The sequence below is a fragment of the Ipomoea nil genome, unplaced genomic scaffold, assembly GCF_001879475.1.
Source record: "Ipomoea nil cultivar Tokyo-kokei standard unplaced genomic scaffold, Asagao_1.1 scaffold1622, whole genome shotgun sequence".
NCBI lineage: Eukaryota > Viridiplantae > Streptophyta > Magnoliopsida > Solanales > Convolvulaceae > Ipomoea > Ipomoea nil.
Window position 1 is genome coordinate 371,932 of NW_017618050.1, and position 13,415 is coordinate 385,346.

General features: G+C 35.6%; 1 protein-coding gene across 1 annotated transcript; it reads right to left on the bottom strand.

Moving 5' to 3' along the window:
• Positions 1 to 483: 483 nt before the first annotated feature.
• On the bottom strand, positions 484 to 12,199 carry LOC109191446 (protein HASTY 1). Its single transcript, XM_019342124.1, has 22 exons — positions 11,849 to 12,199; positions 10,812 to 10,913; positions 9,976 to 10,119; positions 9,805 to 9,885; positions 9,631 to 9,700; positions 8,934 to 9,004; positions 8,692 to 8,855; positions 8,536 to 8,607; positions 8,203 to 8,434; positions 7,259 to 7,321; positions 6,891 to 7,169; positions 6,656 to 6,769; positions 6,428 to 6,545; positions 6,176 to 6,345; positions 5,980 to 6,081; positions 3,856 to 3,959; positions 3,478 to 3,766; positions 3,113 to 3,354; positions 1,883 to 2,386; positions 1,481 to 1,781; positions 1,150 to 1,333; positions 484 to 971 (listed from the first exon to the last, which is right to left on the bottom strand). Exons 1-22 carry the CDS (start codon positions 11,954 to 11,956, stop codon positions 892 to 894), a joined length of 3,594 nt encoding a protein of 1,197 aa, XP_019197669.1. The 5' UTR covers positions 11,957 to 12,199; the 3' UTR covers positions 484 to 891.
• Between the last annotated feature and the right edge of the window lie 1,216 nt (positions 12,200 to 13,415).

Genomic DNA, 13,415 nt, shown 5'->3' on the forward strand with positions numbered 1-13,415 from the left:
AAAAGGAATCACATATTGTTTTAAATTGGAGTGTAAAGCCTAAATTTTTAATTTTACCCTTTATTTTAACGTCAAAACTAACGGATGACCATTTTGACTTAAAATTCAAAAGTCATAAGATCATTTGGAAAAATTAAAAGTCAATGGACCAATTTGAAAAAAAAGATCATAGTTTGATGACCATTTTGAAAATTAACTTTACACAATTTACATACTGAATATTTACAATTTACATGCTAAATATTCACAATTTGAATTATAAACATTTATTATATAAATTGTATACATAAATTGTGAACATTATATAAAATTATGAACATTCAGTAAGTAAATTATATATTTTTTTGATCTGGATCCTTATAAGACTCAGATCCACATAATAATTTGTCTATTGCAAATTAAATTCATCATACGTATGATATACATTGTCTAAATTATAACATATGATGTACTTATAAGTACATAAAATGTTAAAAGGATAAATCACGATAACTTGGCAGCCCATTAGTATACCCCACAAGACATAACTCAATCCTATATCCTTAGTCCAACCTGACACTTTGAAGTAGTAGTTGGAGGATATGAAGAAAATTATGAAGCAAAAGCATACATCATACTGCAGAGTACCACTCCAAGTACTGAAATACATAATAATGCATAGAGAATGTGCATCTCATAACCCACACAACACCAAACCAACCCAGCAGTCCAAGGAATGTACATCCAAAGAATGTACAACAACAACCACAACCAAAATAATGAGATTCAGATACATCAGACCAAAAATATCACCACCGACTGTTGAGGCTGATAAGTGAGGTATGACTATTCTAATACGACTCGACTCGACTCCTATCTGTACAAAGATCTGCCAATTTTAGTTCCGTCCTCTTACATAATTGCAGCCAAACCAATGGCTTCTCCTCCATCAGCTTTCGGTTCTTGAGTAGCAGTCGTATTGCGAGGCCTCACTGAAATATATTTGTATTACCAATAAAAAAAGGTCAGATAGATAGATATCGCAATTCTACCTTCACAACACTTTAAATCTTCGTTTTCCTTGAGAAAGAAAGAGATTCTAACACAATAATAGTTCAAGGCAGAGAGTTGAGTTGAATAACAGTATTATGGTTGAGAGCGAGCACTAACTTGACACATTGGTGATGACATTCACAGCTTTCTGAGCGGCGAGTGCTTTTAGCTTGTTTCCTGTTGCTAATAACAGCAAGCTTTTCATATGCTGTTTCTGTTCCTTGGGACTACTGGTTTTCGTCAAAGCTTCTTCAAAAGCATGGAGGTCTTGGGGCGTAATCTGAGGAAGAGACAGTATAATCTGCAACGATAAAATCAAAATATACTTTTAGCTTGCTTATTTGCACAAGATTCAAATTAAAATTCACAATAAATTATTCTGATACTGCCATGCGATATCTCTCAAAATTCAAAATAAAAGCACACTTGAGTGAGGGATTTCACTAACCTGTCTTGGTGCCGGATGTTTATCAGCGAGATAAATGAAGATTTCACGACAATGCCCAACTAAATCGGCACTTATAAAAGCATTGGACTCGAGAGTTAAACCTTCAATGAGTGCAGAAAACAGATCCTTACAAACAAAATCTCTCAATTCCACATTATTATAATTTGTTAAGATGGCCAACACAATTATGGCCCCACAGAAGGCAGAAACTTTAGCTACAGATTCACCATCACTCCATCTAAAAGCCTCTAAACTGATCTGCAAACCTGGGACCGCAACAATTTTGTGTTTCAACAGAAATCTGCAAATGAATCACAGTATCAATAAAAAACGAGGTTCACTTTAAGTATTAAATAGTCATCCGACTATCTTCCAGGACATGAAGACACAAATCATACATACCCAACCATAGAGCTCGGTGCAAATACATCCAAGTCTTTGACAGTTGATTCATCCACCCGATTTGCATGGACAAATTGGTCTAATGAAGGGAGTCCAGGATTCAAACTTGGCGAAGCAACAGCAGAGAGCAGCGAACAAATTTCTCGTGTTAAATCTCGAAGAAGTTTTTCTTCCATTACTTCCACTTTTAAGTCTGATCCAGCAATTATCCCATGTAGATCAGGAACTTTCGCTCGCCCTTCCTGTAATAGGCTAGACCATGAACAACTAAGAGCCTGTTGAGAATGCTGAAGTAATGGCTGCAGTAGCTTTACAAGCCATGCCTCCCAAAGATCTGGAGGACAATTTTTAACCAAGGGAATCAGTATCGAATGAACGATAAGTCTTATATGCCTGAACTCCATAGACTGTATATTTTCCATCAGTGCTAAAGCAACAAACTCAGAGTCTAGGCCTCGGAAAAATGAGTCCCCAAGGGTTGCTGACAAGCCCACCACATTATACCTAGTGAAAAAAAAAAAAAATTATATATATATTTGCATTAGCACAAACTGTATAAGAACCTGAACCATATTAAATATATATGCAAATAATTCATAGAAAATGGATATCTAACAGCATTATATTTCCACAAATAGATTTTAGGAAGAACTTATAGTTGTCTATTTAAGGAATAGAAGATATTTTGAAGGGTTTCACACTTTTGTTTAAAACATTAAGCATAGCATTTCAAAGCTCTCCCTTTTATGAATACTTGTAAATCGATTGATATAGGAATTCATGGCAGTCTCCTTACATCAATTTGGTCACCCCAGTCTAATCATACTATGCTAATTTAAGAAAAATGGACAGATACAGATATAAATAGATAGCCAGAAGGAAAGAAAGGCATCTTCCCAAACTAAAATGACTGCAGTAAAAAAGATTTCAACATAAAAGGCTAAGCATTCAGAACATGAAGATATGTTTTATGTGCTTTCAGATGCCATCACTGTATAGTGTATCCCTTTCTCTACTATCCCATTTTTCACTACTTCCTAGAGAACTTTATTCCTATTTCCTTTTCCTTTCACTCTCCAAAATCCCTACCACTTGACATTGTATGATAACATCAGCATGGCACCCAAAATATATATATACTCCCCTGTAAATAAATAAAATACTCCAATCCTTTCATTTCAGGGTATCAGATTAAACACCCAACGATGTTTCAAAATAGAAGATGCATACCCACTGTCCCTTATGCCTTTCAGCCAATTGCGTATATCAGTTTCATTTGGCTCCGAATAACCTTCCCTGTTTTCAAAAGAAGATCCATCGGTAAAACTTAAAGGCCCTTTTGGCAGTTTGAGGTTCATTCCCCCAAGAAGGCTGCCTCTATCAACATCACTCATAATCATTGCAGCTTTTATTTCTCCAGGTAATGCTTGCATCACAGGTGGTGACCAAAGAGAATGCATAGCTCGAAGCAGCTGAAAATCAAAGAAATGACATAAACAACATTAATGTAATTCAAATAATTTGTTTCAGTAATAGCAGACTCTTATTATAAAGTGCATGAGTAAATAAAAGACTCTAAAGAACTACATGCTTACCTTAAGAAGAGGAGGCAGCATCCATGAGAGATGAGGAGCAATTGGGTGCAGAGAATCTGATATTTGCAAGCTTTGTGAATTTGTATTCCCTTTGCGAGTACCACTCCTTTTTAGAGCCTTTTCAAAAAATGTAACTGTGTGGAAAACAGACCACATAGTTGGTGTGTCTGCACACAATCGAATGAAGCCTGCTGGGTCAGAGAGATATGCATCTTGCCATTCAGTTTGTGTCCACTGCTTGCTTAATGGTTCAAGCAACCAGGCCAAAACTTCTCGCTGCTGTTCCACCCTGCATAAAATTAGAGAACGTGCAGCAAAGCTAAGCAATCTATATATGACGCTGTGTAGATACACAATAAATTTAAGAAAGCAAGTTACCCAGCAGAAGACCCCATAACAAGAAATGCTTCTCCGAGAAGATTATGTTCCCCACGAAGTAAACGGCCTTCTTTCTGCAAATATGCCATTGTATCTGCAATTCCCTGTGATGGAATGCGGAAATGATTTTTAGGCTTCATCAGTATGATAAGCATTAATTCAGCAGAGTTCCTATAATTTAAAATGTACAACAGAATAGAAAATTTTGAATTTTTTATCAGCGCCACTGCACATACAGATAAAACTAAAGGTTCAATTATCATCAACTATAGCTTAATACATGGTTGCTCCTAGAAGAACACATAACTTCAAAAAGAGAATTGCATTAAGCTCCCACATTCCAAGGACACATCTTCAACCAAAATATTCAAAAAACTGAAGATAACCTATCACCATAAACCAAGCAATTTACATAATTAAATTAAAAATAAATTCCTCCCTTGCAATACCAAGAACTAGAACTTGCAAGCAAAGATGAAAAAAATAAATAAATAAACAAATCTGTCAAGTAGAGCATATTCAGCTGGCTAATATAGGTATTGAATTATCAAAGACATCTGTGATCATTTAAAAAAAAAAAAAAAAAAAAAAAAAAAAAACTAAGTCAAGCACAAGATGCTTAGTTCAAATCTGATAGTGCGCAAATATCCTGTATCATGCAGGGATGATCTTCCACAACCACCTTGCAAGTAAATAAAGAAAGATAATAACACTTTAACACATCATTTCTATTTGCGAGATTCTCTCCTCTCATCTGTCCATCTATAATACACAACCTAGCAATAAACTCACTGAGGCATAATTGCAATTCAATTCAATGCGGTCATTCTAACTAAAGGCAAAGTACAAGAATAAAGAATGCAACTTAAAAACAATCTTCAATAAGCAAGGTCAAGTTCAATATAATTGTATAGATGCCACTGAAATTTGAAATTCTATGAAATTGAGGCACTGTCATGAAAGGCGCTACGCACCCATCGGGAAATTGATGGGCACCTAGCGCCTAAGTATTAATTTAAAAAATTAAAAAATTAAATATAAAAACAAACAAACAAACTAATTAAAAGCAAGCCCAATTGCCAAATAGGACCAATTGAAATTTTTTAGGCCTTAGGATTTACACTTTTAAGGGTTGTTTGGTTCACAGAATGTTAGATTCCTGAGAATGTTATTTGGTTAAAATTGAGCAATGTAATATAAATATGTTTGGTTGAGGGTTATCTTTTTATGTTATAATGCTTATTTTGCTTTATAGCCTTAACCTATTTTCATGTATTTCAGAAACTTCAAAATTAAAATAAATAAATAAATAACGCAATGGTAAATATAAAGTAAATGATTTTAAAATAACTAAGACACATGCAATAAGCTAACATAAAATTGATTGGCAACTGATAAGTTGACATTTGACTTGATTTTATCTCCTATTTTGTGCTTTAATTGATTGTATGTTGATGATTTTTGGCCTAGATTGCATCATTAATTGCTTGATTTTGGTTTGTAGGTAATGATGACACAGAGGCGTTAGTGAACCAAACGGGAAATGGGACATTTATTTGTGAGATTTGGAAATGGCGGAGGGTGAAAGGGGCGAAGGCAAGTAGGTTTGATATTGAGATTTGGTTTCTGATTTTTGATTTGTTGTTGTGCGGCCTTGTCAAGCGATTTTAGGGTTGTTTCGCTCGAAACGACGTCGTTTTGAAAGAAACAACCCTTTAAAAAAAATAAAGAAAGAAAATCGCCCAAGTACACAAACTTGGCCATCTTGTCGGCCTAGTCGGGCAGCCGACTAAAATAGTGATTATCGCCTATTTTGTTTCAGCCTAAAGGCGCCTAGCACCTAGGCGGCTGCCTAGGCCGAGTTCTGCAACACTGAATTGAGGCAAGAAATACCAACAGAATGTTGCAAACATTTTCAGGGTTGGAAATCCAAATTGATTGCCTAAACTCTTGGCAAATGGGAAATTTATCAATTTAGTGATCTCAAGAATAAAACTACCATAGTATTGTTTTTCTTAACCCCATTGTAAGCTCATATCAGGATGAACTTAATTAAAGTTAGTACCAATTGATCTTATAAATTGCTATTTTACAGCTAATTATAAAAGGGAAAATAAACATTACTTTCATGTGAGGAAGAATGCTGTGATCTGCTGCTTTGGCTATTCGGATAAAAGAGGTACAAATATGCAATCTAGCGTGTCGTGCAGTACTTGTAGCAGGATCCTGTCAAATAATTGGTCATCAGAACAGTAGTTCTATTTTCAGATTGCAACTAACATTTTAAAGTATATATTTAAAGCTAGGCACACATGTCAACCTTAACAACGAAAGGCAGAGCGGTCAAAAGCTCAAACAGTTTATTTATGACACTGCCAACTGCATCTGGATAATACTTCAAAAAGGGCCCCAATGCTTCTAAATAGTGCCCAATGGCTTCTACAAGTGTCGGTTCAGTCCATTTCAAAGAAAGAAGTTGCTGAAGTAGACCTTCAATTGAAAAGTAAGCCAGTTATCAGCACAAAGACATTCATTAAAAGTTTCAGAAGTCTAAAAGAAGTTGACACAAAACCTTCAAATATTCTGCACAATGAAATTTGGACATCAGAACTTCTCCTCTCAAAATCATCAAAAACTGCATTTACAACATTTTCTAGAGCCAACTGCATGCTTTCAAGAATAGCCAATTCCTGGATTAAATACAAATAAGTAGATATAAATAACATGCACACACACATAAAGTAAACCAATAATATTAATAGTCCTAGTCCAAGGCTAACAATTATCATTTGAAACCAACCTGTGCGGGCACTGAGATAAGTAGCATGCTTTTAAGAATTGCCATTATTCTCTCAGAAACCCTAGTGGCAGCTATAACGGGCTTGTCAGATGCAACAAAACGAATCAATTCCAACTGCATCAAGGATTGGAGATCAACCAAGTGAAATATAAGATATCATGAAAGGTACTGGCCTAGAATGGGGGTGGGGGTGGGGGTGGGGGTGTTGGCTTGTTGGATATGGATATAAACATACCAGCCTAGAACGGTACTGGCCAAATTCTCCTTTTCCCTCAAAATCATCACTCCACAACTCTAATGCCGCAAGAGAGAATGAAGTTTGAGGATGAATCTTTTCCTTCCTGAGCAACCGTTGGAATGATATATCCAATATAGAGCTACAAATTTCATCATTTACAAAAGTCAATTTTTTTTTCTTTTCCATGTCAACACCTTCTGATACTGCACCTGTGTTGTTAACAGAACTTTCCCCAGATGCAATCTTTGGCTTGGAAAGCAAATCTCTCATTAGTGCCTATTATAGAAAGGAAACATGACAAGAAGGTCAGAAGAAACATAGAAGTAATCAACAAATAGTCAAAATAGAGTGTTTTAGATACATACCAGCCAAAATAAAAGAGATTGATAATGAAGTCCAAACTTATAGTGTTGGAAAAATCCGAGCATCTGAATCATTATTAAAGAAATAATATTCCATTAAAAAGGTTGGTCAAATTCCTATTTACAACAAGAAAAAAAATTAAGCAAGAGTTAATATCAGTTTTGGTCCCTCGATTATAGAGGCCCTTTCACTTTCAGTCCTCTGACTATTAATTTGGAAAATTTTAGTCCTTTGAATTTTTAAATCAACCAAATTTAGTCCAAATGTCCAAAATGCCATCACTTGTAGAAGGGTGAAGTTTGGTAATGGCTAAAAAGTAGAGATTACTTTGGACATTTTGGACTAATTTGGTTAGTTCAAAAATTCAAGGGACTAAAATTGGTCAAATTGATAGTCGATGACTGAAAGTTGCAATGTCACAGGATTAAAAGTAGAATTAACTTTTTAAACAACTCAAAGGGCAAGCCTGCTAATGCTCTTGTAAAACAATTATTTGGTTGCTTTGTTTTTTAAATGATGCAACAGCCTTTATAATGTTTGCACAACTTAAGAAACACATAATAAAGGTGGGGATGAAAGAATATAAAGTGCACTCACATATGTATTTGTCAAAAACAAAGGAGAATATGGTGATGGGGCAGGAAGGGCACTTTTTAAGAGTGAGAAAGAATGTAGGTGCTAACAAAAACCGTAAAATATGTAAAAGCCAAATGGGAAAAAGAGCTTTCACATATGTATCAATGAATATTCAGCTCAGTAGATAATATAAACTCTCAACCTACTAAGGTTTATGATATTAAAAAAATTAAAAATTAACAATACACACACACATACGCTGATACGCATACACACACACACACAAAAGTGCACGCAACAAAAACACCAACATACACACTAAGATTTAGCGGCATATAGATCTTAAACAAAAGGGCTAACAATTAATCACCTGTTGAAGGTAAAATGAGAGAATAGTTGTGTCATCACTAATACATTGTAAGTTCGAAGAACCCAACAACACCAAACTTTCACATACGCATTCAGCAAACTCAGATTCATTCTCATTAAAATTGGCACCAGCACTAGATTTCTGCAGCAACTCTCTGGAGATGTTCATTAAAATTTGAAAAATATTGCATATTGCAGAGTCAAACTCAGAAGTAGCATCACTAGGTCTTCTCCTGCAAATGAGAATTCACTATGAAACAGCTCATAATATTGTTTCCAAAAACTTGAATCTTCCCGCATAATATATTAATACAACATCCAAACTGCAGCATACCTTGAGGAGACAAGCTTGAAAAACTCACATGCATGGAGACGAAAGTCAGGAGAAGATAGTAAGAAACCGCAGCTGTTTGAGAAAGTGGTCAGAAATAAATCCAATGCTATACACTTCACAAATCATCAGGACAAGAAAATGACTCGGAGGGCATACCCATGAATTATTCCATGTTTTGCCAAATCAGGCAAGGGAGCCCACTCAGCATATGCATTTACAGCATTTAAGGTAGCTGTTATTGTTGTTGCATGTAGTTTAGCCATGTCCAATTGTTGTCTTGCTGCTTCAGCCAGTGCAGCTCCAAAGTGTCTTTCTAGTAACTGATAAGAGGGAAAAGAAAGAATTAATAATGAAACATAAGAATTGAACTTTACTATTAGTTCTAGCAAGCCACTTACAGTGTACAGTAAGGGAAAAATCTCAGGTAAAGATTCTGTAAGCCCACGTAGCAACATCCTACGCCTGTCACCTGAACCAAAAAAAATTAATTAATTAATTAATTAATTATTAATAATAATAGTAATAATAATTATATGTAAAGACTAAATAAATAAAAATTTTAGAAATCAAATCGTTCCTATATAGCACCATACATGAAATGCATATACCATTCCTTCTTCAATTTTCATAACATATAACTATATAAAAAGACATCTTTCAACAAACTGTTCTATTATACTACAACCCTCAACTTTCAACAAGTGTTTATCTGGCCAAACTTATTCTAGGGCTTATCTATTCTTTCTAGAATCTGGGCAAAACACTAGAATTTGAAAAAGACTTTTATTACAAGTAAATAAGAGGAAAATGCCTCTTTTTCAAGAAGCTCCAAGTTTGAGGCCTTAAAAAAAGTAGATAAAAAACTACTTCTCAGGAAACAAAAGCTAGACCAAACAAGCACTAAAAACAACTCAAAACCAACCAACCAACCCTTGTACCAGTGATTCCTAGGCCTCACTCTTGACCTTTATGGAAGTTGGGTAAGAAATTAAAAAACATCAAGATTTATGCTGTACAATTAAACTTCAAGATACATGTAGATGCAAACTGCAATGCTTAACCGAGCATAGGTGGCATTAAAATAGATAAAAACACCTTCTAAATCTTCATTGTGAATAGTAATATCTTCGGGAAGCCACCTTAGCACCATTGAAACCAACTCTGCCTGGCATTGAAAGAAAATTCATCTTTTAAGTGAATCCAAATTTAAGAAAATATGGAACCTAAAGTCCTAAACAAAGCATCAAACTAGGAAAGGAAGAAATTTACATGTATAGGGCCCTTGTCTGAAAAAGATAGTAGTGATGGAAAGAGCTCCTTCCATAAACCTAAGCCTTCCCTCCTTAATATCTGTAGTGTAGTAACATAAAGATACTAGAACTGCAAAAGCACCAAATAAAAACCCTAAAAGACAAGTCAAAAGGGATAAGGGAAAACAACCTCAGCAACTAGAGCAGCAGTCTGGCTTTTCACAGCCCACTCTTCACAAGGATTTGCAATATCTGACATTAAATCAACAGCCACATTTGCAAAATTTCTTCGCTCAGTGGAGTTTAATTCATCCCACCGCAACCGCACTAGATTCTGTGAATAAGAAGAAGACTCAAGGATTGATAGGAAGACAGAGAAATTTAGATGTAGCCATGTAGGTGTATATGAGCTATGCAAATTCAGGTGTTAGATTACTTATTCTTTATTCTTGTAGAAAGATGGAAATATCTATATTTAAGAACAATTTTACCAATTTTAAACAGGGCCAGCTATTTTATTTATAGGAAAATAATAGTTAATTAAAAAGCACCAAGGGGTGCAGCCCCAAGTACATAGAACTGCACATACAAAATAGACCTACTACAAAATTTGAAACCCAATAAAACTTCGTGAAGCAACATCCAAGGGCCCAAAACCTAAAGAGCCAACTAGCCACCCTCAAAAAGACCAATTACTCACATTTCCAGACTTGGCAGCTCACCTCCCTAGCATTTTTCCACTTTGCCACCATGTTTTCAAATTCAGATTCCCAGTTCGAACATGGGCATATTGCATATATTTCTTTGCTGCATCTTTTCTGTTTTCTATCTTTCAAATATAAATTATCACCAATTGGGGGGGAGGACGTGCGTTTCTCTACTCTCCTCTTAACCAAATTCTCAATTGGAACTCTTGCAAATAAATCACATTAGGAGTTGTAATGACATCAACTTATTTTCTTGGGGGATTAAAACAACCAGTAAGAATAAGGAACAACATTATATGAATATTTATCATAATCTGACCTGGAGCATCTTAAACGCTTGTAGTCGGATTGCAGAAGACCAATCTTTCCTCACTAAAATAAATAATGTGCTTGCCAAAACACGTACATCCCCTGCTTTTACCTTGAAATTTGTTGACATGGTACAGTTTGGGTTAGAAATGTTAATGCATAACAAAAGACATATGTCTGGCCCATTTGCTTGTAATTTTATACATTTAGCAACTTTTTATTGATATTTATTTATACAATAAAATCACTTAAGACATTGCAGATTAGAAATCCAGAATAACATTAATAGTTTATACTTGTTTCGCAACCAATGCTTCACATTTTGAATGCCCTGGATCATATCTGATAATCATTATCCAAGCCTCGTACTGAAGCATATACTATCACATGACAACTTACTAGGGCTAAAATGTACCTTTGTTCTCTATGAACCTAAAACTCCACTGAGACTAAAAAGTATACCATAGTACTTAAATTGCATACTTATGATGAAGTTCATAGAGAACAAAAACCATATACCCCCCCCCCCCACCCCACCCCACAAAAAGACCTAAACCCATATGGAACTCTAGATTGACCAAAAGCATATTGCAATATTGCATACCTTCAAATTTGCCATGATCTTACCATATCATAAAGTTCCAAGCTTTGGCTAAAACTTCAATTAAATACTCCCATTTCCAACTCCTATTTGACCAAAGGAATCAAATTAGAAAGAGCACTCCTGGTTTCTCTTTTTCCTTATACACCTAGAAGTCCAGAAACCCTAGATTTTACAAGGAGAGCTTGTACCGATGAAGCATTAAAACCTCACAGAAAAAAAGTAACTAGAATCTTAAATTATTCTAAACAAGCATGGCTTCAGTGTTTCTACACTATGAGCCTAACGCCTTACAAAATCCCTAAAATTCACATAATTAATTTCCCAGGTTCTCATTCTTTCATCAACCTATCTGCGCTAAAGAAATCAAATGTTTAAATTATTATTACTAACTCAAAAAATGAAGTAAAAAAATTTAAGAAAATAATTTAAATATATATACTTACGGATTCGATATAATCATAAGCGGCTTTACGGGCGTCAGGAGAAGAGCTCCAGTCCAAAGCAGCGGCAATGGCGGCAGCCACATTGCTTGCTACTCCACTATCCTCCATCGTTTCGTTCTTGTTGCCTATGGAATCTTGAAGCTCTCACTTTGCCAATCAAGCGATTGTTATGAGAATTCCTTACGCGGTTTTGGAAGTGGATTTTCAGTTTCAGTTTCAGGGTTTCTCCTCGGCCGCAGTTTGGGGGGATGGAGTGCGGAGCAAGGGAGAGAAGGTGGGTGATAGCCTTTTGCTCTGTTTCGTGACTTCCTCTGACTGTTTGCTTTGTGTTACAGACCCGGAGTCGAATCCTCCGCGAACACAACACTTGAAGCGTTTAGTCCAGGTGTTGTTATTTTTTTCATTTTTGGTCCCACGACTATAGTGACACTATTAGGATTGATCCACGATTTTCAAATTTTGCAATTTCGGTCTACGATTATTATTTTTATTGCAAAAATTGTTCTTTCAGCCAATTTTGTCAATTTTTCACCGGAAAAAAAATTATCAATTTCAAACAGGGATAAAATAGATATTTACATTGCTCTTGCGGTCGTAAGTATGAATCTTTCGACTTCGATTCTGGAATGGTACATAACCCATTCTTTTAAGTTTTTGGCGACACCACGGTGGGGGCACAGATCTTGGACTTCTGGTTCCGCGGTTCGGCTAGGTGGAGCGGCGGGTTGTAAAACGCCACGGTCGGGACGATGATCGGATTGGGTCCCACGATTTACAGGGAGATTTTGATAAGTTGTTTTCCGACGGGAAATTCCGGACGGTTACAGCGAAAGACCTCTTGTATTGAGCTGTTGATGTCCGTTTTGACGGCGTTGATTGTTTCATCTCCAGGGAAGAAAACACAACAGAATTTCGTTGGGTTCCGGATGATACCTTGAGGTTGTTGACGCCCTTCACAAACAAAACGACGTCGTCCTCCGTCGTGATAGAGTCGTACGCTAGAAAATTTCACTGGAGTAGATGCGATTGCGAATTTCCCGGGATATAAGTGAAATTTCAGAGAAGACAAGAGAGTCAAAATCGGTTACTTCCTCAGCTTTCCCCGACGAGAGCTTCTCGGATATTCGCACTTAAATGTCTATTTTATCCCTGCTTGAAATGAGGATATTTTTCTTCGGTGAAAAATTGACGGAAAATTGGCCGAAAAGACCATTTTTGCAACAAAAACAATAATTGTGGACCGAAATTGCAATGTTTGAAAGTCGCGGATCAATCCTGATAGTGTCCCTATAGTGGTGGAACCAACAGTGCAAAAAAACTCCATGTGTTACTTTACTTCTTCGAATTGATTTTTTTTTAATAAGGGTTAAATATGTCATTGAACTACATACAAAATTGTAATTGGGTCATCAAATTTAAATAAATTATAATGAAGTCTCTGAACAATGCAATATCACACAATTAAATAAAAGATGACATGTTTATCTGTTAATGACTGACGTGGGCACGTGACAGTTATCGGATTAAAAAATAATTTTTATATTAATAATTTTAAATTAAAATTTAA